Raw genomic sequence first — 22,589 nt, 5'->3', positions numbered from 1 at the left:
AAGCAAGGAGAAAAGTGAGATTGAAACTACAAGTTCATCTATGACGTTATTAAATGATGAAGCAGGCTCAATGCAATTTATTCTCGCTCCTATTTTTGTTCTTACAGGACTAAAGCTGTTCTCTGGAGAATAAAAGATAAAGAGGTGATCTAGAGGAGGTTCAGGATGATTACAAGTGTTGCTAGAGCACAGGGAGGAAAACGATTGTTTACTCTGCTGGAACTAGGCCATTCAAGGATAAAGTCAGGAAGCATTTTCTCACAAAATGCACTGGAAATCTGAAACTGTTTCCTTTAAAAAGCTGTAGAGACTGGAGGTCAATTGAAAATTTCAAATTAGAGACTCAAGATTTTGTTAAGCATGAGTATTAAGAGTTACAGAACCAAGGCAGGTAAATAGAGATAAGATACAGATAGCCATGATCTAACTGAATGCCAGAACAAGCTCAAGGGGCTGAATGATCCTGTCCTGTTCCCATTTTAAGGAGACAAAATGGCAGACCTCCCAACTCAAGTTTTCAACATGCATGATACCCGTTTCTTGTCCTCACGAAACCAATATAACTTAAATAGGGAGCACATTCCAAGGAATTTCTTGCCTCCATGAAAGTTCTGATAAGTATTTCTAATCAACCTGTTCAGATGTATTGATGTACACATCTGGAGCAGGTGGACATGAACTCACACCAAAATTGTGGTAGCTACATCAAGGTTAAGAGGAGTCACCTGCTGTACCTATGAACTCCCGAATACCATGCTGCCGCCAGAGTCATGTTTATAACCACATCCACTGGAATCAGGTCTGCAACTGCACTGTTTGATGCTCTCATTGTTCGAAGGATTCCTTTTCCAGCCTGAAAGATCAACCAATTTGATACAGGGGAATGAAAATAATACACTATTATAAAGTTCTGACACTCAATTTACAAAACTGCTGATATAACAATGCTGCGTTAGAAGATTGAAATTTACCACAACTAAGTGCCACCTTTTGAGAAACCGCTAGAAAGGTAGTTATTCAGGTAAGTGTCGCCCACACAAATATAAGGTTTCAGACAACGAGCTGCGTGCTACTTTCTGCTATGTGCCGATGGCTAGGAGCCTCTGATGACAGCATGCAGGGAGAATATTTACACTGGACAGAAAGTTGGCACTTTTGTGTTACCAGAGATTAATATCATGGCAGTGTTTGGACAATTACATATTTAACATCAGAGAAACTTTTGCAGCATCCCTCAAAGTCCACTCATCATTGAGTGTTTTTATTAAAAATACATTATTAAACAAATGAAATATATAAGTGAAGAAAATTTGAGATTATAGGCAGCAGACTATTCTGTCTCTCAATCCTGTTCTAGCATTCAATGAAATTATGTCTGATTCATGTCAAAACTCCATACTCCTGCTTAGAACCTTTAACAAGTTCAGTTAACTAAAATCTCTCAACAAATTTTGCAATCATTAATGGATTTGACAGCAATTACTGTTTGCAGACAAGAACTCCAAACCACTACCACTGTTGTGCAGAGGTTTTTGCTAATTTCATATTATAAAACACTAATTTTTAGACTATGTTCATTAGTCCTAAACCGGACCAGCGGAAATAGCTTTTTTTTCTCACTCTGTTTTCCTTCAAGTCTTGAAAATGGGAATCAAATCACACAAATCTCTTACATTACACGGAAAACAACCTTAACTCTAGTTTATGCAAAAATTTCCAGATTTTGATGTGCTGCATTTCCTCCAAAGTTGATATTTCTTTCTCAAGTTCTGACACCCTGAACACGTCTCAGTATACCAAATGTGGTCCAACTCATGCTTTGGTCTCAGCAGTGGAAAGACATAACCAAATTGGGGTTAGGTCAACACAATCTGTTAACACACTGTTTCCAAGGACAAGGCCAGGAGCAATCCTTAACATTAGATACACTGAATGAAAATTTGCAAGTTTGGCTTGGAGCAGCTTACAGTACAGCAGATGGGATATGGGGTACAGAATCATGTCAGTACTGTCAATGGTAAAATACTAGAAAAATGAGTACTAGAAAAATAAATAGGGCAGTTTCTCTAAATAGAGAATTAAAAATAAAGATTACCTGAAGAATTTTATTATTAAGTTGACCGTGGTCCAAGTCTAACTGTTGTGGCATTACAGATAATTTATGAAGAAAATTAAAACTCCAATGTTTTCTCGTGTTCAACTCGTTTCTAAAATAATTTTGTTTTTTATAGGGATACTGGCAAGTTATATTTGAATAGTTTCTTTATATCTCAAATACTGACTTGTAGAATACAAACTACAACTCTGATCACCAGGACTTGCATTGTAAAGTAACAGTAGCTGATGAACTGAAACAGATATCACATGGCATCATTAGCAAATGGGGTATTGAATTATAGGATGAAAGCACTTTATTTTCTGACTGAACACAGAACACAACGGATAGTCTGTTTTATATGAAAGATTTGAGCACCAAAGAAATGATGCAACTTAGTATTACTTACAGCAATGAAAAGCCCACTAGGTCCATTGAAATTATCAATCCAGCCCTATTTACCAAAGACACAAGAAAAGAGATTTGAAGATTGTAAGTTGCTTAGAACTTACTTACATTTTACATACACTGAGCATCTGATTAAATACCCTCTCTTAAGAGACAGTGCAATGACTATAGTGAAATTCCCCAAGAGCAGAAAGGGGAAGTTGGGACTGTACTGGTGTTCCTAAAGTCAAACAGCATTAAACACTGGAAACAGATAGTCTTGGACAAACATTGACCAATCTAGCACAGCAAGAATAATCTAGAGTCATCTGGTCAACTTCCAAAGCCTGAAATAGTGACTGCAGATACATAATGTGTCTCACAAAGCCAAGGTAACTGAAATGACTTTTCTTTCACACTTAATGCTTTGCCCCTCAAGCCTGGAGATTTAGAAATAGTTGTTCAAAGTGCTATTGCCTCCTTGCTTGCCAAATCCCTGCACAAAGACCTGTGGTCATAAGTAACTTCAGATAGATACACATTTACAGTAACATGGATTGAAGATTTTAGTGAGTCTTACAAAGCAGTATACTTACATATCCAATCTGCATCAAATAAGAAGCTTAGACTTCCTTTTCTTAAAAGTATGGCTATCATCTGCAATTTTCTTTGTTGCATTACTGGCAACTTTCACTATCTGGACCTTTACTGTGATGTTCATTGCTTAAACTTGTGTCTCTATGCAATCTCCTCCTTAAAACCTCACTCTGACATAGAATCTGCTTGCTTGGCTCAATATCAAATTTTGTGTGAATCTCTTCAATGAAGCACATGGAATGTTCAAGATGCTGTATCTATTACCGCTGTACAAGTTTTTGAACAGTCTACTCAAAACTTACAGGAAACGGTTCCTTCCAGCTGGCTCCCACAATAGAAGGTCTAACAATGGCAACATTTAAGTTTCCACACTCTTGCTGTACAACATATTCTGCCATGGCTTTAGTATATGTGTACGTATTCGGTCTCTCTCCAATTAGTTTTCTTGTAATGTCCTGAACAAGGCCATCATCCATCCACCTACATAAAATTTAAGTGAAAAACATGAAACTTTCAAAAATAAATGATCTATATTTGAACTATGTTCAAAAGTAATCATTGATAGAGGTACTGTTATAAATCAAAAGGTACCACTTACATGGGTCACTAACCTCAGTGAAATAAACCTTCTAAAAACTTCAAACAGGTTATCAAAGTTACAAATGAGAACACTACAGTGATGAGTGAACATCACCTTACGTGACAAAATATTCAAGTACTCTATTTAGTTAAATACAAAACTGCAGAATAATATTATACCTAAAAACCTATTGCACCAGAAGGTAAGAGCCTGCTTTGAAATCTAGCACTTGTTTGCATATGACAAGCCTTTTTTTTTAAACAAGCCATCAGCTAAAAGTAATTTATCATCCATTCTCTGGATTACAGAAATATGACTTTAAAATAGATGAAATTTTTTTTGCACAACATGGGATGGAAGAAAATTGTAAAGATCAAATGGAGTAATGTACCCTACAGAAGAATAATCTAAACAATGAAAATTATTTATGTATTGCAAATATAGTGCTGGGAAAAAAAAATAAGACAACAAACATACTCCAAAGCTTCAATCAATTTTTTAGGATCAACTGGAGGTGGATAAATGACCTCCTCAATTTGTTTGCGATTGCAGTGTGCATATGCAGTGGAAACATGAATGAAGATTTCAAGCTTCTTCATCAGCTGTGCAAAAGCAAGGAGTTGGCGGGTAGCAACTACATTCAGTTGCATTGCATCTCTGAAAAAGAACAGCAAAGATCATCATCAGATATCTGACATTTGACAAGACAAAATACTGGCTAATTCTTTTACAAAATAGGTTCATTATCGAATAAGGCTTTGTCTAGCATTTATCTCCAAGTTTAAGTTATCACAATTAAACAAAATATAAGTAAAGCCCAATTTCAAAAGAATTAAGCATCAAAGCTCTTGGCTGTAGACTTTTACTGCACAGAAGTCACAAGAAATCATCATTTTGCACCATGACGACCTTCATTAGGTCACCAAGATTGTAAATTTGTTTAATGTAAACAACAAACTGTTTACCACTCACTTAAATTTGATTAGAATTAATGTTTAACCCGAAGGTAATCTGTTGAATAAATTTTGTGTCATGAGACTTGCTTAAGGTCACCACTTTTCGGAACAAATAAAAATAATTTAAAATATCCAATATAAATTCACAAATCTATAAAGCCTGACTATGTTCAATCTTAGTTTGGGAGCACCAACCTAAAAATTCTGAAGTGACATTATGCAACATTATAGATAAAAAATTATAGTTTGCCAAGTTGGGCTTAGCAACAGTGTTAAGTACAAGGTAGTGTGTGTAAAGTTCCACTTAAATGGGTGCAAGAATTTAAAGCCAAAGAGCTGTAAATTCACTCTCACTCTCCAAAGCCAGATGCACAGAAATTGTTTTACCTAGAACTACTGATCACTTATAAAGTTGTATATCACTGTAGGTTCTCCAACTTAATAAGATTCTGAAAGGTGAGACAGCAGAACATTTCCAAATTTTCCTCAATATGCTTAATCTTTCATAAAGGCACTTTTCTATTAGATTCATGAAAAAAGATACTTTTTAAAACATACTGAATTCACTGCACAACAGCAAATGCACAAATAATTAGCTTAAAAACCAATGAATAACCAATTTGGGAATGTCTGTTTTAATATCAAATCAAATGTAGTCTTGCTCACTGTACATTTACAACCTTGACTCTCGGGAGTCAATTCAGTCCATAAAGTTAGGGGAGGAGAAAACAGAAAACTGAAATTGCACAACACTGAAAAACAATGAATCATTTGGATAACTACTGCACTACACCAGGGCAGTTAGCTTCCAATGGGGAGGCAGTGGGTAGGAATGTGGTGGTGGTGGCTGCGTCAGCAAAGAGGCTAGCATGAATAAATTGTGTTGTGTTAACAAAGATATTTGCCAGATTCACTGAGGTTGACAGCATTTCAAAATTTGGTGTTGTTTTACACTGCACAATACCTAAAAACCAGGCACTGGAGACACTCCAATAATACCAGTTGGTTGAAAAATGCTGAGCTGCTACATTTTCAGTTGTCTAAAAATTTAATGGCTCATGTGAAACTTCCCCCATTTTAATGTGCATAAAAATAAATCTATGAAATATACAGCAATGTACACCTAACAGTTCTAAGGTACCCTAGTTCCACTCTCTAATGCAGACAGCAAGTCTCAAAATCAATGCCCTCTCTCAAACCCACAATCTCTAGCACTGATGTGCCAGGGCAGCAGGCACATGAAAATACCACCAGCTCCAAAATGCTCATCCAAGTCACACACCATACTGACTTGAACAAATATCAGCCAATCTTTTATTGTCTTCAGATCAAAATCATCTAACTCCCCTGAACAATGCTGTCGGATCACCTACAGACTGCAGTTGATTCATCATTATTTTCTCAGGGAATAATTGAGGTTCAACAACAAGATACACTAGCCTCACTTGTAATGCCCACATCAGTGAATTTTAAAAAAAAAAACTTTTTTTTTGAAAAATGGGAAAACCTACTTCAAGGTTTCATTGAAGCGTACAGTGGCTGCACAGTGAAAGACTATATTAATGCCGGAAGTCAGGAGTTCCTTGTCAGTCTGACTAAGCCCAAGCTCCGGCTGGGTCAATTCACTGCTCACTGCTACAACTTTCTCTTTGAAATCCGGTTGTTCATCTCGCAGTCTGTCAAAAAGCTACATGGGGAGAACAAACATGAAATTACAGAACTACATTAGACAGCTAGCAGAATTAGTACAACTACCTCACCCATGCAGTAGCTAACATATTCTCTAATTAAGAACATATTACAGAACTAAGTAGTATTGATTCTCAATTCCAATCATGCAGTTTGGAAAACACAACAGTAAAATTGCAATAAATAAAATTGCAGATGCCCACCCACAAATCCTTGTTAAGCAGAGCTTCAAGGTAGCCAAGAAAGGCCCTATGGAAACTGATTCACCTGCAAGCGTACTTGACATCAAAAAAATACAGTGACCCAGTGAACTTGTGAAAAATACCTTTATTTTGTTTTAAAATGTTCAGACACTACAAATAGCCTGACTTTGTACAGAACAATGCGTTGAAAAATGTTGAGAGTTAGCTCTGGAAAACAACAAAACAGCCTAAAATCATTGGGTTGGTTGGCCTCACCTTTCTCCTTATTCTCGGCATCTTGGAATCCAATGTGGCAGGTGCAGTTGGCAATCGTGGCTTCCATAACCATTGTCCATACCTTCTTCATCATGAGGATGGGCTTCTAGAAGTACAGGGCTGTACTCCTTTTTAACAATGGCCTTGATAAATATGAGATCAGCTGTCATTAGTAGTTGGAGTTTCAGTTCCGATCCATTGGTCATGGTGGTGGGAAACAAAAATGTCAGTATGATGCTCTTGAAACCAGCATATCAGGGAGGCCTGGGTAGTTATCGGTTATATTTCCTTTACTTTCTTTGATGAATTCCTTGCTTCACTTCTTACCATTAAACATTTAAAAAGCTATCTATCCGATAAAAATGGTAAACAGCCTAACTGTATTTGCATGAAAGATGTCTCTTGGTGTAGACATCTTCAGAAAGTGAGTGAAAACATTTTGCAGCTAATCATCTGTCATTGCTGCCGTAAATGCCATATTCTCACATCTTACCAGGTAGGTGACGATGACAGTACCTTGTTTTGAATGAATCTCAGATGAACTTCTTGTGGCCTAAGCTCTTTAACCTTCACTTAGCTTTGTCTCCAATTGACAGCACTTTTAACTTTCTTACAAGTTTACCACACTTACAAGAGTTTGAACACTATTTCACAGACAGGTCTTGATGTCCAATGATGGCTTTGTCCTTGATTTCATGTTCTAGAGTAGCATAAACTCCACTATGATCAGTTGCTAGGTTCATTGGAAATGCATGCACGTTTGGCTAACCTGGAGTCATCAATCCAGAACACTGAATTATCACAAGCATTTCTCTATTAAACTTTCTGTTCTGTTGGCAGGACTCAGAATTTGTCTCATCACGATTTCACAGTATTTAGAGCCAAGGCAAACATTACTTCAGAAAGATGTTGTATGTTTCTTACAATGTTAACAAAGCTGAACATTAGCCGTGGGAAAAGATAATTAAAATTAATATACAAGCACACAAAAATGGAGTGGCTCAATGAGTGCACTCATGCCTGAATCAGAAGCTTAGGAGTCCCAATTTAACACAAGATACTTGAGCACATTTGGATATGTACATGAATAGGAAAGGTTGAGGGAGTTGCGTCAAATGCAGGCAAATGGGACTAGTTTAGTTTGGAAAACTTAGTCAGCATGAACAAGTTGGACCGAAGAGTCTGTTTCCATGCTGTATGATTCTATGACACTTAGGTGCAGTATTGCAGTACAGTACCGAGGACTTTGTGGACTTCATTGTGATGGTGAATATAACTGTTAACTGGGAAGAGATTTTGGACATCTGCAAAAGGTGCGATACAAAGCAGGTTTATTTTTCTCCAACAAGTTAGGCTGCATGAAAACCCAAACCATGAATTGATTCCAAATAAAATCTTGGAAATCCCAAAATCAGGAAGAATGGAGAGAATAAAGTAATGGCAGCAAAGTGAAATATTTCCTTATAAATGCCAGGTATACATTTGTGAAGTAGGCCAAAATGAAGTAGGTACTTCATAGAAAGATGGTGAGTGACATAAATGAAAAAGTTCAAACACATCATTCACTCAAGCACAGGTAGATTAGAAGATTCCAGGCTTTATAAATGAACTTCAGAGAGTGCAGCAGTAATGATAAATTTATAAAAGTTAATGATCTGCTAGATGTGCAGTTGAGTTCCTTGCTCCCATGGCAGCTGAGTACCACAGAGAGAACACACTGGCTGAAATTTGAGGTTGAGAACAAATCATTCGGAGCAGAAACTTCATCTACTTGAATGAAATCTGTTGCAGCGGAGAATTCAAGAGCTGCTTAGAGGTTTGTATCCCCAGGGCCCAGTCCTCATCCTACAGTCTCGGACAACTGTCTATGTGGAGTTTGCACATTCACCATATGTCTCTCTGGGTTTCCTCCAGGCGCTCCAGTTTCCTCCCGCAGTCCAAAGATGTGTGGGTTAGGTGGAATGGCAAGGCAAAATTGTTCAGTGTCCAGGGATATGCAAACTTAGTGGACAAGCCATGGGAAATGCAGGTTTACAGGGATAGAGTAAGGGGGTGGGTCTGGGTGGGATGATGTTTGGAGGGCCAGTGTGAAATTGATGGGCCAATTGGCCTCTTTCTGCGCTGTAGGGATTCTATGATTCCAATTACCATGCTCACAAAATCCCCCAACTAAACCTCTTACATTTCACTCAATCCTGTGATCGAATCAAGATCAAAATACCATGCTGATTTGCACAAGTTACCATGCAAGAACCAGGTGCCAAGTATATAATCTTCAAACTTGGAAGAAATTCAGGACGAAAATCAGGAAGTACTTCTTTACACCAAGAGATTATTAAAATTTGGAATTCTCTTCACACAAAGCTAGGGATCTTGTGGGACAATTGAAGCTTTCAAAGCTGAAATGATAGTTTCCTTTAAATTAGCTAAGGTGATCAAGAAATATGGCAACAGTTAAGAAATTGTAACTAAGGTGATCACCCACAATTTAATTGAATAGTGGAGTATGATTGAAAGGGGGAATTGCCTCCTGTTGTTCCTAATTTCAAATGTTATACTTTCCTTATTCTGTTCATGAGACAAGAGCATCACTAGCTGAGCCAGCATTTATTGTCCATAATTGCCCAGCAGGCATGTAATAGTCAACCATATTCCTGGGGTTCGGAGTCACATGTAGGCAAGACCAGGTAAGGACAACAGATTTCTTCCACTAAAAACTGAACAAACTGAAATGATCATAGAATCCCTCTAGCGTGGAAGCAGGCCATCTGGCCCGAGTTCACGCTGACCCGCTAAAGGAGCATCCTACCCACACCTAGCCCCCTGCCCTATCCCTGCAACACTGCATTTTCATATGGCTAGTAATTACATGGTTGCCATTAGTCTACCTTTCTATCTGAGATTTTTGCTGAATTCAAATTTCACCATCTGCCACAGTGAGATTCAAACCAATACCCCCAGAACATTAGCCTGGGGATCTGAATTACTCATCCAGTGACATTACCATTACACCACCACTTCCCCTTATTTATTACATTGTAAAAAACTTGGGAAGTTTTCTTTACACAAGTTGCATAAGTTTTCTTTTCAGAATTTGATGCTTTGGAAATTTATTGGTAAAGATACGGAAACGTTAGTTCAATGAAGCACTGAGCATAACCGCGCTTAAATTTTTTTAGTCTGTGGTGCATATTACAAGTGGATTAATCCAGGTATGGAGCACGTGAATGAAAACTTAAAAAACTATTTACTCTCAAGCGTATAAAAATTTATTGCATGTTCGCCCAACAGGTTGACGTCCTTTGAAAAGTTACTGTGCCTGAGAAACTGTGATTATATAACTAACAATGGTTTGACAATTTGGAGGGATGTCAGCAGCAAAGAGAAAACTCAACAAGACACAGGCATTCCTGGTTTTATTTTTAAGTCAAAAAGATAAGGGTAAAGCATCTGTTGAAAACAGTGAGAGAATGAAATAGCAAGATGCAAACAGATGGCATGACAGCCAACTTGTAGGGAATCTTGTAGTACGAACATCAACAGCTGATTTCCAATAATGTGACTCTCAGTTAGTCTGAAATACTAATTCAGCTGAAGTTCAGTCATTAACCTGGCAAGACCCACAGTGCCTTGTTTAAGCACGCCAGGTAAAATAGGATTCCAGGTATAAACATAGAAAATAGTGGAAAAACTCAGATCTGGCACCTTCTGTGGAGTGAAAGAGACAGCTAACGTTTTCAGTACAGTATGGCACTTTTTTTGAAATAGCATGGGTTCAATCCCCATTCCAGCGGTGACAGGTTTGAGACTTGCCTCCTTGTCTTCCATTCTTGGGGGGCAGTGCAATGACTGCCCTGTTCGGGAAAGTGGCTCAGGGTCAAGCACCAGCATGGAATAAGGTAAATATATGTATTCAGGCAAAGCACTCATACAAGATACATTCCTGTATCAGCAATGAAGATCTATACTGAAGCTTTAACATAGTAGAACATCCCAAGGTGCTTTAAAGAAGCGTCAGACAAAATCTGACAGTCATACAGCTGTTGAGAAGCTTTCTCAAAGAGGCAGAGATTAAGAAGTGTCTTAAAGACTTCGCCTGACAAAAGAGCGGCGCACCAAACGCTTGTGATTTCAAACAAACCTGTTGTAATATAACCTGGTGTCATGTGACTTCTAACTTTGTCAGAAGGAAGGATAGAGACAGTTGGAGACATTTAGAGAGGGAACTCCAGACCTTAGCACTCAAGCAGCTGAACGTACTACTATCAATGCTGAGATTAATTAAAATCGGCAGTGCACCAGGTGCCATAATTGGAGAGGCATAATTGTGGTAATTTTGGAGGTTTGGAGGGCTGGAATAAATTGCATATATAGGGAAAGGGTGAGCCCGAGAAAATTTGCTTGACCAAAAATAATATAATTTATGCACTCAAAAATTAGCACAGTTGATACACAAGGGAGACTTGCACTAGAAATTAGTTGCTTGTTTTATTTACCTCACCATTAACTTGAGTTTTTCAAAAACTAGAAGGTTACCTATTCAAATGTATACAATTAATGGCAAGTGGAGAAAGGCAGAGTACATTTCTTGATTTAGATCATTGCCCTATCTCCTGCCTTTCCACACTCCATTCTACTTCAAAGACATGACTTATTAAAGCAGCAACCTTGCTCTGAAATACTTTGTTTTACCTTGCAGTTCAGCATCTCTTGAACCCGTGCTTGAGGGCTCTGGTCCGCCTTGGGTCTTACTAAGATATATGCAGCCTTTACTGCTGGACAAGAGCGCAGCAGCTTCTCAAGTAGCACCTTCCCCATGAAGCCAGTTGCTCCAGTGATAAGTACATTCTTGTCCTGATAGAACTCTGGTATAGACACCATGTTGTCGTACCAATGTGAGCAATAAGATGTCAACTAGTCTTGAGCGGAGAAATCTACCTGCCAGAAAAGAAGCGAGCAATTTAACATAACAAATAAAGTAGAAATATTTCTCTCGCCAAGATAACATCTTCCCCCCCGCAAACTACAGAACACAATTTTTCAACAAACCAGACAAATTCTGAAGTCTCAGTTAGCAAAGCAGGACAAATAGTGCTTGTTACATTCGCAATGTTTCAGGCATCCTGCACAAGATGCAAAGCATTTCACCCTTTGTTAATTCCAGAGGAATAAATTGCCCAATGACTTGGAGTATCAGTAGGATCTCCAAAGCTCAGCTATTTCTGCCTGAAATAACAGAAAAGTTGCCATTGAAGCATTTTAAACTTTGAAACTAACAGCAATGTAAATGACTAACACGCATTTCATTTTGGCCAATATGACCAACTGTTTAAAGCAGCAGACTGACTTATTAAAAATGCCTGTTTTGAATTGTAGGCATTTGAAGTGGTAAGGACTGCACTGAAGAGAAAATTCTGAATAACATACAAGATCTCTGTACCCCCCAAAATATAACTGTTCTCAAGATCTGAGCAATGCTGGGAGGTCTCCATTTATTGCCCATCCCTAGTTGGCGAGAGAATTGCAAGTCAACTACAAAGGAGTTTGTCCAAGTACATCTTTTGCTTCCAGATACGTGCTTATCCACTGCATATTCCAGCATTTTGTTTTACTTCCAATTTCCAATATTGATGGAGTTTGAAACTGATGCATTTATTTATTTTAAAAAGCAATTTTGTAAAACAAGTCCAGTTAGCTACAAGTCCACTTCATATTTTGTAATAATTTGTTCAGAATGCCAAATATTAATATATATTGCTTATACATCAGTTTCGTTCACAACATTCATCCATTTATCAGATGTTAAACAAATATCCCACTTGATCTGAGGAGGACACAAAGGAATATAACGTCACAACTCAAGAGAGTTCTTCCTCGTTTCCTGGTTAATATTTAACATTCAAACATCATCAGGACAGATAATCTGGCCAATATCATGTTGCATTTGTAGGCCCTTGCTGTGTGGAACTGGTTGCCGCATTTACTACAGTATAACAGTGACTGCATTTCAAAAACTTTTCATTGAATTTAGGAAATTATGGTTTTGAAAGGGATTAAGTAACAAATTGTTTTTTTAAAAAAAGAAAAAAATTAACCTCTCAAGTCAGAATGTCTCTGCTTAGGGTCCCTCTAGTCTGGGCAGGAAGAAACATTTTCCCTTGGTGAAGGGATCAATGCCCACTAGCATAGATTTAAGGCAATGGACACAAGGTTTACAGGGGATGTGAGGAAATTCTTTTCCACCCAGAGGGTGGTGGAATTCTGGAACACACTGCCTGGAAGGGTGTTGAAGCAAGACCCTTTCATAACATTGAAGAAGTATTTAGATGCATACTTGTGATGCCAAGGCATACAGGGCTATGGATCAAGTGCTGGAAAATGACACTAGAATAGTCAGGTGGTTGTTTCTGTTGGTACAGGGCCTTTTCTGTGCTGCAGACCTTTAATGACTATAGCCCATTTTCAGTTCCTCATACCATCGAAAGGTATCATTCCAGCACTCAAACAAGAGTACAGTGTCCTCTTGATACCTCAGCCCATAAAAACCTATACCCCAAATCCAATTAACTGCTTCTGGGTTCTTAACAGTGTATATAACCTGGCTGTCAATATTTTCCTACAGAGGTGACTGTACTTAAAATGCAAAACTGATTGACCATGGACCAATGGTGGACAATGTAATAAAAAAAGCTGCCATATAAATTCAATTCTCTCTAGTAAAGAGAATGCTGAGGACAGCAATAGGATCTTTAAAAGTGTTTGATATGACAAATATGGAGATGACATTACTTTAAAAGGAATCCAAAACAATAAGATATGGTAATTACTGAAGAATCCATGAAGAAATTCAGGGAAAACTTCTTTACCCAAACAGTGGTAATAATGTAGAACTCACAATCATGTGAGTAGCTAAAGAAGTGAATAGTACCCATGCATTTCAAGAACATAGAGAATTTTGCCAGAGGAAGTGCTGAATGCAGGTACAGTTGCAACATTTAGAAGACATTTGACTAAGTACATGAATAGGAAAGGTTTGGAGGGATGTGGGTCAAACGCAGGCAAGTGGGACCAGTTTGGTTTGGGAACATGGTTGGTGTAGACTAGTTGGACTGAAGGGTCTGTTTCCATGCTGTGTGACACTAACTCTACATACAAGGAAGGAAGGAAAAAAAAGGGTACGGACGTGGCTTCTGTGAAATGCAAGCACAGACACATCGGTTGAATGGTTCATTTCTGTGCTGCAAATTAAGCAACTATATAATGCCACGTAAAAATATCCTCCCAAAAAAATAAAACAAAGAATAGCAGATGCTGGAAATCTGTGGAGAAAAAGCAGAGTTAATATTTAGGATTCAGTAACCCTTCCTCAGAAGTTTCACTGGTCCCAAAAGTTTAAATTGGCAAGCATGGTCAACTCTAAGACTATAACTCACTTTGCCATAACAAAACATATGTATGCAGATGACAATATCAAATGTGGAATTATTCACAGCAAATCTAGCAACACATTGGAAATAACAGGACAGTTATACCACAACATACAAATCATCATTTAATTTCAAGATATAGTTGTGCTCAAGCTGGTTAGTTCCTTTGGGCCACAAAATCCCATTAAGCAAGGTTTTAAGGTTAATTAAAGATTAATTATTGCTTAAAGTTTACACATTGACAGGTGTCAATGAAATCCTAAATTCCTATGAAGAATTTTGCATTTTTTTTTCACTTGTACCATCTGAAGTGTATTGGATTCAAAGCTGTGTACTGCTAACAGACAGACAGGGTGTAGTGCACTGCTTCAGGATTGTTAGGTTATTAAGTGCAAATTTGGATATATTACTCAAAAGTAAGGCACTAAAATGTTAGACATGCTAATCACTAATACAAAATGTACATACAGGTCCATCATGTCAATGCTTTCAAAGTCAGTAAAACATTAGAGGTAGTTTGGAATTTAACTGAAAATCAAGAATTGAAAAACAGGAAGAGTACAATAATTACAATAAACTTATGCAAAGCATGTTGCTAATTAGATTATGAGAAGTGAAGGACAAAAACATAATAAGTACGCTATGGTACAAGAGTAAGTATTCTGATAAATCAAAGATACTTGATTATCAGTATGAGCTGAGCAAGCTATATGTCATTCCTAATATAGATTGTGGCACATCTCATTGCAATCCAGAGCAAATTACGACTACAGATTCTTCAAACACAAAAAGAGTAACAGAATATACTATTGGAACAGTCGTCATTTCAGCAGGAACACTGCATGTACGTCAAGTTGTCAAGGTTAAGCCTAAACAGGGAGATGGCCAAACAACAGTCTCAAGGAAGGATATGGGTTGAAAGCTTGCAGTAGACAAATTGTAGGTGAATTTAATATTGATGAATCATAGATATCTGAAAGTGGTGTTAACTGCAGCCAGAACTACAACACTGAAGATAAAAAACCCCTCAGCCTGCACCCCTCCCCAAAATGCATTCTTATCCATAATTTACTTCTAAAAGGGAATTACATGATGAAAGGCAGAAGTGACCAAATTAGGGACAGATATCACTGAGTCAGTATGCACATTAAAGGATAAGGGGCAATATGACTACTAATATATACTGAGCCAGGTGACTGACCATACAAATCTGGACACATTCCCATTATCTCTTCCTTCTTCAATCTCAAACTTAGTAATGCTTATGCAGGACAAATACAAACCAACCAATCACAGTGACTCTTGAGGCTCCCCAAGACTAGTGGTCTACGGGCAGGTCCAAAATACAAGACAAAGTATAATGCCTAAACCAAGGTCGTATAACAGAAACAAGCCAAAACCCTCACTCCACTACTTGCGTGGCATCACACAACCAGACTGGCTGGCAAACTTGTGGCATGAGTTGTCGCAAGTGGTAGCAATAACAATGTAGTTTTGCATGCAAGATTTATAATGCAGTTGGACTGAGAACATAAAACTGCAGGATCAGATTTTCAAAAGTGATGAGGCTGAAACAAAAGAAATCAGACAAATCTGATACTGGACATCAGGTCATTGGTCTCTCATCAAAAGCAGCACTAATTTTCCCATTAATCAAGCACAAAGGGAGATAATTTTAGTTTCTGGAGGCAGTTACCTGAGGAGTTCTTCAGGGCAGGGTCAACAGTCCAAACTGCTTCATCGATGACCTTCCCATCATAAGACCAGAAGTCAGGATGCTCAGTGATTACTGTAGAGTTTTCAGTTCTATTTGCAGCCTAATTCCACTTGTCTCAGGGTGAATGGTGAAAGTAGAAGTCACGTCACGCAAATGGTCCATTTCCAACAAGTGGGTGTCTAACTACCTCCATCTTGATATTCAGTGAGATTATCAATGCCAATTCCTGACCAACATTCTGAGGGCTCATCACTGACCAGAAACTTAACTGGATGCAAAGCAAATATCATGCCTACAAGAGCAGGCCAGAGATTGGACAGTGTCTCACCTTTTACATTCATCGAAACCTTTCTACCATTTACAGACAAGTGAGTGATATGATGGAATCCCCTTCACTCACCCCGGATGAGTGCTGCTTCAAGAAAATCCAAAGTTCTCCAGCATCCAAAATAAAGCTGTAGCAGTGCATACCATCCAGAAGATACACTGTAGCAACACACCAAGGTTCCTCCAACAACACCTCTCAAACCTGCAACTTCTGTCTGCCAGAAGACAAGGGCAATGGATGCATGGGAACATTACAAAAAAAGTTATATCATCTTGACTTGGAGATTTATCACTGTGCTTCAATAACTACAACCAGCAGACAATTTCACATGCCAATCACCACTTGATTGCATGAGCTTCTTCCATCATTTAAAACTTAGTCTGAAGCTTGTGCTCAATTCAGGATCAAGTAGTCGAATACTCTTACAATACCCAAAGTCAGGTTGGCAAACATTTAACTTCAGCAGTCTTCTACCTATCAGAGGCTACGCTAATAATCAATATGTTTCACAGTTTAAGAGAACTGTAATTTCAACGACAGGACGTTATGTTTGCACTACCCAAACCTTCAAAAACAGCAGGTTCAATGATACTGTTATGGTTCCAGAACAGCCCAACAATTTTACATTACAATCTGGTTGAGGACCAGTAACTTGCTCTTTATGTAGACAAAGTTTGAAATACAGGTGCTAAGAGAATATAGCTATTGATCCTATAGTTTTGAGCAACAACAGTAAACTTTAATCTAAAAAAGTTAAAATATTAACGTATACATGCACAAGTTAAATCCTGACATCCAAAATTAACGAGGTAAATATGAGAAACAGACAAACTGGGATCAAACGTCTCCCGGATTTCTCCTGAATCCTAACAGCCAACATCCTTCCACAGCCTTCGTGGAAGGAGACTTTTCTCCCTGCTGCAACTTACCTGATGACTGGCAGTCCAACGGCAACAACCTTCTCCTCTGACTGACTCTGTTCAACGTCTAAAAATCTGTATCCATCAAGCAGTTTTGATTGAACTATCGAAAATCTCACAACAATCCCTGTTCCAAGGCAGTATTGAACTCAGCCATCATTTTAGAATATAGCAATCCCTTGGAACTGTCTATTTGCTGAACGTTACAACTTTCACAAGTTGCTGGCTTGCACAATAAAAAAAGTATCAAAAAATGTCATTTCATTGCTGGAAAGGAGAGTATTTTAAAGACACAATTAAACTGATCTTGCTATATAATACAAATACTTTTCAAAATGGCAACATAAGATGTTGGTCTTTTGGTAATTAAGTGGCCTTGTACTTGCATTACAAAAGAATGGCACACAGTTACAGCAAGCAATTGAAAGCTGAATAAACATGTTTGCCTTTATTACGAGGAACGAAGTAAAAGGGGAAAGAAATCTTACTACAATTATATAGGAATTTGGTGAGACCATACCTGGCGCACTAGCTACAATTTTGGTGTCTAACTGAAATTTACTGTAGAGGGGCACATGAAATCAATGGACTGATTCTTGGGATCTGGGGATTGTTTTCTGAAGTTGAGATTTTTGGAATAGGCTTGTCTTCCCAAATTAGGAAATCATGAAAAGTAATCACACAAAAACATGTAAAATTCTTCAAGGATTTCACAAGGCATGTGCCAGGAGGATGATTCTTCTGGTCGGACAGTTCAGAGCTAAGGGACAGTGACTCTGGATAAGGAATCAGCCATTTAGAACTGTGATGAGGATAAATGTCTTCAAAGGATTGTGAATCTTTTGTATTTACTACCCAAAGGAGCTCTGGATGATCAATCGGCAAATATAATCAAGATAGAGATGGATAAAGGTTAGGCAGCAATAGAAAAATAGAACGTATGTTTAAAAAGCTTTAGAAACTTCTAGATGTTGATATTCACAGAAACTTAGGTCACTTGTACCAGGAAAACAGAAGGTTAGAATGCAGATATGGCAAGTAACTGGCAAGGTAAACCGCATGTTAGCCTTTACTGCGAGGGAATTGGAGAACAAGAACTAGAGTCACAGTGGCTCAGTGATTAGCACTGCTTGCAGCACCAGGGACCCAGGTTCGATTCCAGCCTTGGGTGATGGTCTGTGTGGAGTTTGAACATTCTCTCCGCGTCAGTGATGGTTTCTACCAGGTGCTCTGATTTCCTCCCATGGTCCAAAGATGTGCATGTCAGGTGGATTTGCCATGCTAAAATTGGCCTGTGGTGTCCAGTCCAGGGATATGCAGGTTAGATGGATTAACCACGGTAAATGTGGGGTTACAGTGATAGGGCTGGGGGGGCTGGGTTTGGCTGGGATGCTCTTCAGAGGACTGGTATAAAATTGATGGACCGAATGGCCTCTTTCCACACTGTAGGCATTCCAGTCTGTGACGAAGAATAAATAAGTACTGTGCAACTCTTCAGGGTTTTGTTGAGACCACACTTGGAATACTATGTGCATACAGGCAGGACAGCAAAGTTACACTAGATTGGGGTTCCTATGATGAGAGGCTGAGTTATCTGGGCCTTTAAATGCTGGCGTTCAGAAGAATAAGAGGTAATCTGACTGAAACAAACAAAAGAGTTGGTACTTCAGCTTTAGGAATGATCTCACACCATCCTTTAACAGGTTAAGCATTCCCACTGACTCAATGGCTTGTGACCATCGAAAATGGGAGAAAGCTCAAGGGATTTGACTGAGAACATGCACAGATAAATTCCAGGCATTGAAAGGAGTGCACAAACGTCTGAATAACCTAGCTACCCAAACTTTCACACACCGTCTGCACCACAACAGAGTCTGCATTGGTGTATTCAGCCATCTCAGAACCCATCAAGCCAGAAGGAAAGCAAGTTATCCTCAAAATTACCTCTATGAAATCTAAAACATAGGTGCACAGCCTCACACAGAAGAGGCAGCATTTAGAACTATGATAAAGAGAAACTTCTTCACTCAGAGGGATGCGAATCTTCGGAAATTTGTCCAGAGTGCTGGGAATGCTTCCTTATTGAGTATACTTAAAAGTACGATGCACAGATTTTTGATCTCTGAGTAAATAGCAAAGTGGAGTTGAGGAGATCAGACATGACCACATTGAATCTCAGAGCAGACTGGAAGGTCAAATGGGCTACTCTTGGTCCTGTTCCTTATATTCACATAACCCGCAGATGACTAAAATTCTATGCTAGTTTTTTCAGACCTTTAAGAGTGACAAGCACAGCAAACAAATCCTACAAACATAATTGCAGAGCTGGATGTATACCTCTGATCTGCTGATCTGCCAAACTCTGTTGTTGAATCAATACATGATGCAGACTGCTCATCACGTGGATCAGCAAGTTTGACAGTTCATAAGTAAATTAAGTATTATGCGGTAACAGATCGGCAGATACCAGCAAATGACGCCACACTGCTGATTGCGGATTTCAGAGAAATGCCAAGACATATAAAGACCTGGATCTGTAACCCTCGATAATGGGTATAGCAGCGGTACACTAAATATACCCCAACCACAGCATCATTATTCGTCAGCTATCTAAGACAGCAGGTCTTGGTAGGTGCTCAACAATACAAGGCATCATAAACATTCGAACACAAGGGTCGTGCAATAGCAGTGGAATCATTATTTTCCAGGGAAGTAGAGGACCAATGTCCATGCAACTATATTCACTAAAGTTGATTAGCTCATTATTCAATGAAGAATCTAGGAAGGCATGCCAGGAGCTGCAACAGACAGACATAAAAGTAAGGTGTCAACCTGGTGAGGCTACAAAGGAGGACTATTTGCATACCAAACAGTAAAAGCAGCAAGCCATTGGTAGAGCTAAGCAATCCTACAACCAACAGATCACATGTAAGCTCTGCAGTCCTGCCACATCCAGTCGTGAATGGTGGTGGACAATTAACCAACTTACTGGAGGAAGACACTGCACAAATATCCCAATCCTCGCCGATGGAAGAGCCGAGCACATCAGTGCAAAAGAGAAGGCAGAAGTATTCACAATAATCTTCACCCAGAAGTGTAGAGTGTATGGTCCATATCAACTCCCTCCGGAGGTCCTCAGTATCGTAGATGCCAGCCTTCAATCAATTCGATTCACTACACACGACATCAAGAAATGGTCGGAGGCACTGGATAGTGCATAGGCAATGGATCCTGACAACAAACAGTACCGAAGATATGTGCTTCATAACTGGCCGCAACCCTTGTCAAACTGTTCCAATACAGCCACAATATTGGCATCTACTCGAAAATGTGGAAAACTACCCAAGTCTGTCCTATATCCAAAAAGCTGGGCAAATCGAACTTGGCCAAATACTTCCCCATCAGTCTATTCTTGAACATCAGTAAAGTGATGGAAGGCGTCATCAATAATGTTATCAAGCAGCACCTGCTCACTGATACCTAGTTTGGATTCTGCCAAGGGACACTCAGTTCCTGATCTCATTACAGCCTATGGTCAAACATGAATACAAAAAAAAAGCTAAATTCCAGAGATGAGGGGAGAGTGACATTCCTTGATATCAAGGCTCTACTTGATCGAGTGTAGCTTCAAGAAGCTCTAGCAAAACTGGAATCAACAGGAACTGGCATGGTAGGGAAGCACTCCAACACTGGAGACATACATAGAAAAATGGTTGTGATTCTTGGAGGTCAGCCATCTCAGCTCCAGGACATCTCTGCAGGAGTTCCTCAGGGTAGTGCCCAATTCCCAACCATCTTTATCCACTTCAATAATCTTCCCTCCATCATAAGGTCAGACGTCAGGACGTTCCCTGATAATTGCACAACATTCAGAATCATTGGGCTTGGGCTGACAAGTAGCATTTGCACCACACAATTTCAGGCTATGACCATCTCCAATAAGAGACAAACAATCTACTGCATCCTGGCATTCAATGGAAATACCATCACTGAATACCCAACTATCAACATCCTGGGGGTAACCATTAACCAGAAACTAAACTGGTCTCACCACATAAATAGAGCAGGTCAGAGGCTAGGAATACTGCAGCAAGTAACTCACCTCCTGTCTCCCCAGTGCCTGCCCACCATCTACAAGGCACAAGTCAGGATAATGATGGAATACAACCGCGTGAACCCACACTCTCGTCTGGTTCAGCACTGCTTCAACAATACTCTACAAGGTCGACAACATCTAGGGTGAAGCAGCTGCTTGATTGTTTGTGGATGTCACGCCAGTCACTCCACCGCCATAGTCCGAGTCATACAGCATCGGCACAGACCTTTCGGTCCAGCTAATCCATGCCGACCATGTTCCCAAACTAAACTCGTCTCACGTGCCTGCATGTGGCCCATATCCCTCCAAACCTTCCCTATTCATATACATATCCAAATGTCTTTTAAAATGTTGTAACTGCACTGCATCCACCACTTCCCCTGGCAGTTCATGAGCCACTGTAAAAAAGTTGCTCCTGATTTCTTTTAAAATCGTTCTCCTCTCACCTTAAAAATATGCCCCCTAGTTTTCCAATCCCAAATCCTACAGAAAATACCCTTGCTATTCACCTTATCTATGCCCCCCTTGATTTTATAAACCTCTAAGGTCACCTCTCAACCTCCTATGCTGCAGCGAAAAGAAGTCCCAGCCTGTTCAGCCTACTTCTATACTCAAACCCTCCATTCCCGGCAACAGCCTGGTAAATCTTTTCTGAACTCTCTACAATTTAATAATATCCTTCCTATCGCATTGTTCAGTAGCAGCAGGGTATATCATCTACGTGATGCACTCAAGGTTTGCCAAAAATCCTTAGACAGCACGTTCCAAACCCATGACCAGTTCCATCTAGAAGTAGACAACAAGGTGCAGGGCTGGATGAACAAGCAAGCCAAGCAGCATCATAGGAGCAGAGAGACTGATGTTTCGGGCCTGGACCCTTCATCAGAAAAGGGGGAGGGGAAGGGGGTTCTGAAATAAATAGGGAGAGAGTGGGAGGCGGATAGAAGATGGATAGAGGAGAGGATAGGTGGAGAGGAAACAAACAGGTCGAAGAGGCGGGGATGGGGCCAGTAAAGGTGAGTGTAGGTGGGGAGTTAGGAAGGGGATAGGTCAGTCCAGGGGGCGGGATGAGGTTGGTCGGTAGGAGATGGAGGTGCGGCTTGAGGTGGGAGGAAGAACAGGTTAGGGAGGCAGGGACGAGCTGGACTGGTTTTGGGATGCGGTAGGGGGAGGGGAGATTTTGAAACTTGTGGAATCCAATTGATACCATTGGGCTGCAGGGTTCCCAAGCGGAATACGAGTTGCTGTTCCTGCAACCTTCGGGTGGCATCGTTGTGGCACTGCAGGAGGCCCAGGATGGACATGTCGTCTAAGGAATGGGAGGGGGAGTTGAAATGGT

At 39.6% G+C, this 22,589-nt stretch overlaps 1 protein-coding gene across 3 annotated transcripts in view; it reads right to left on the bottom strand.

The window, feature by feature from the left end:
- The window catches only part of far1 (fatty acyl CoA reductase 1), a 71,368-nt gene that overhangs the window by 35,280 nt on the left and 13,499 nt on the right, over nucleotides 1-22,589 (bottom strand). The window contains exons 2-7 of one of the 3 annotated variants that reach the window (XM_020521202.2): nucleotides 11,455-11,700; nucleotides 6,127-6,302; nucleotides 4,137-4,316; nucleotides 3,382-3,559; nucleotides 2,505-2,549; nucleotides 726-853 (exon numbers count right to left, since the gene is read on the bottom strand). In XM_020521202.2, coding sequence (XP_020376791.1) covers nucleotides 726-853; nucleotides 2,505-2,549; nucleotides 3,382-3,559; nucleotides 4,137-4,316; nucleotides 6,127-6,302; nucleotides 11,455-11,643 — 896 coding nt within the window. In that variant the 5' untranslated portion in view covers nucleotides 11,644-11,700. Of the gene's footprint in view, nucleotides 1-725; nucleotides 854-2,504; nucleotides 2,550-3,381; nucleotides 3,560-4,136; nucleotides 4,317-6,126; nucleotides 6,303-6,762; nucleotides 6,901-11,454; nucleotides 11,701-22,589 lie in introns of those variants that run through there. The other 2 variants (XM_048606849.1, XM_048606850.1) reach the window with 2 other exon arrangements.

Source organism: Rhincodon typus, chromosome 17, assembly GCF_021869965.1.
Source record: "Rhincodon typus isolate 14 chromosome 17, sRhiTyp1.1, whole genome shotgun sequence".
Lineage (NCBI taxonomy): Eukaryota > Metazoa > Chordata > Chondrichthyes > Orectolobiformes > Rhincodontidae > Rhincodon > Rhincodon typus.
This window is presented reverse-complemented; position numbering and strand designations above follow the sequence as displayed.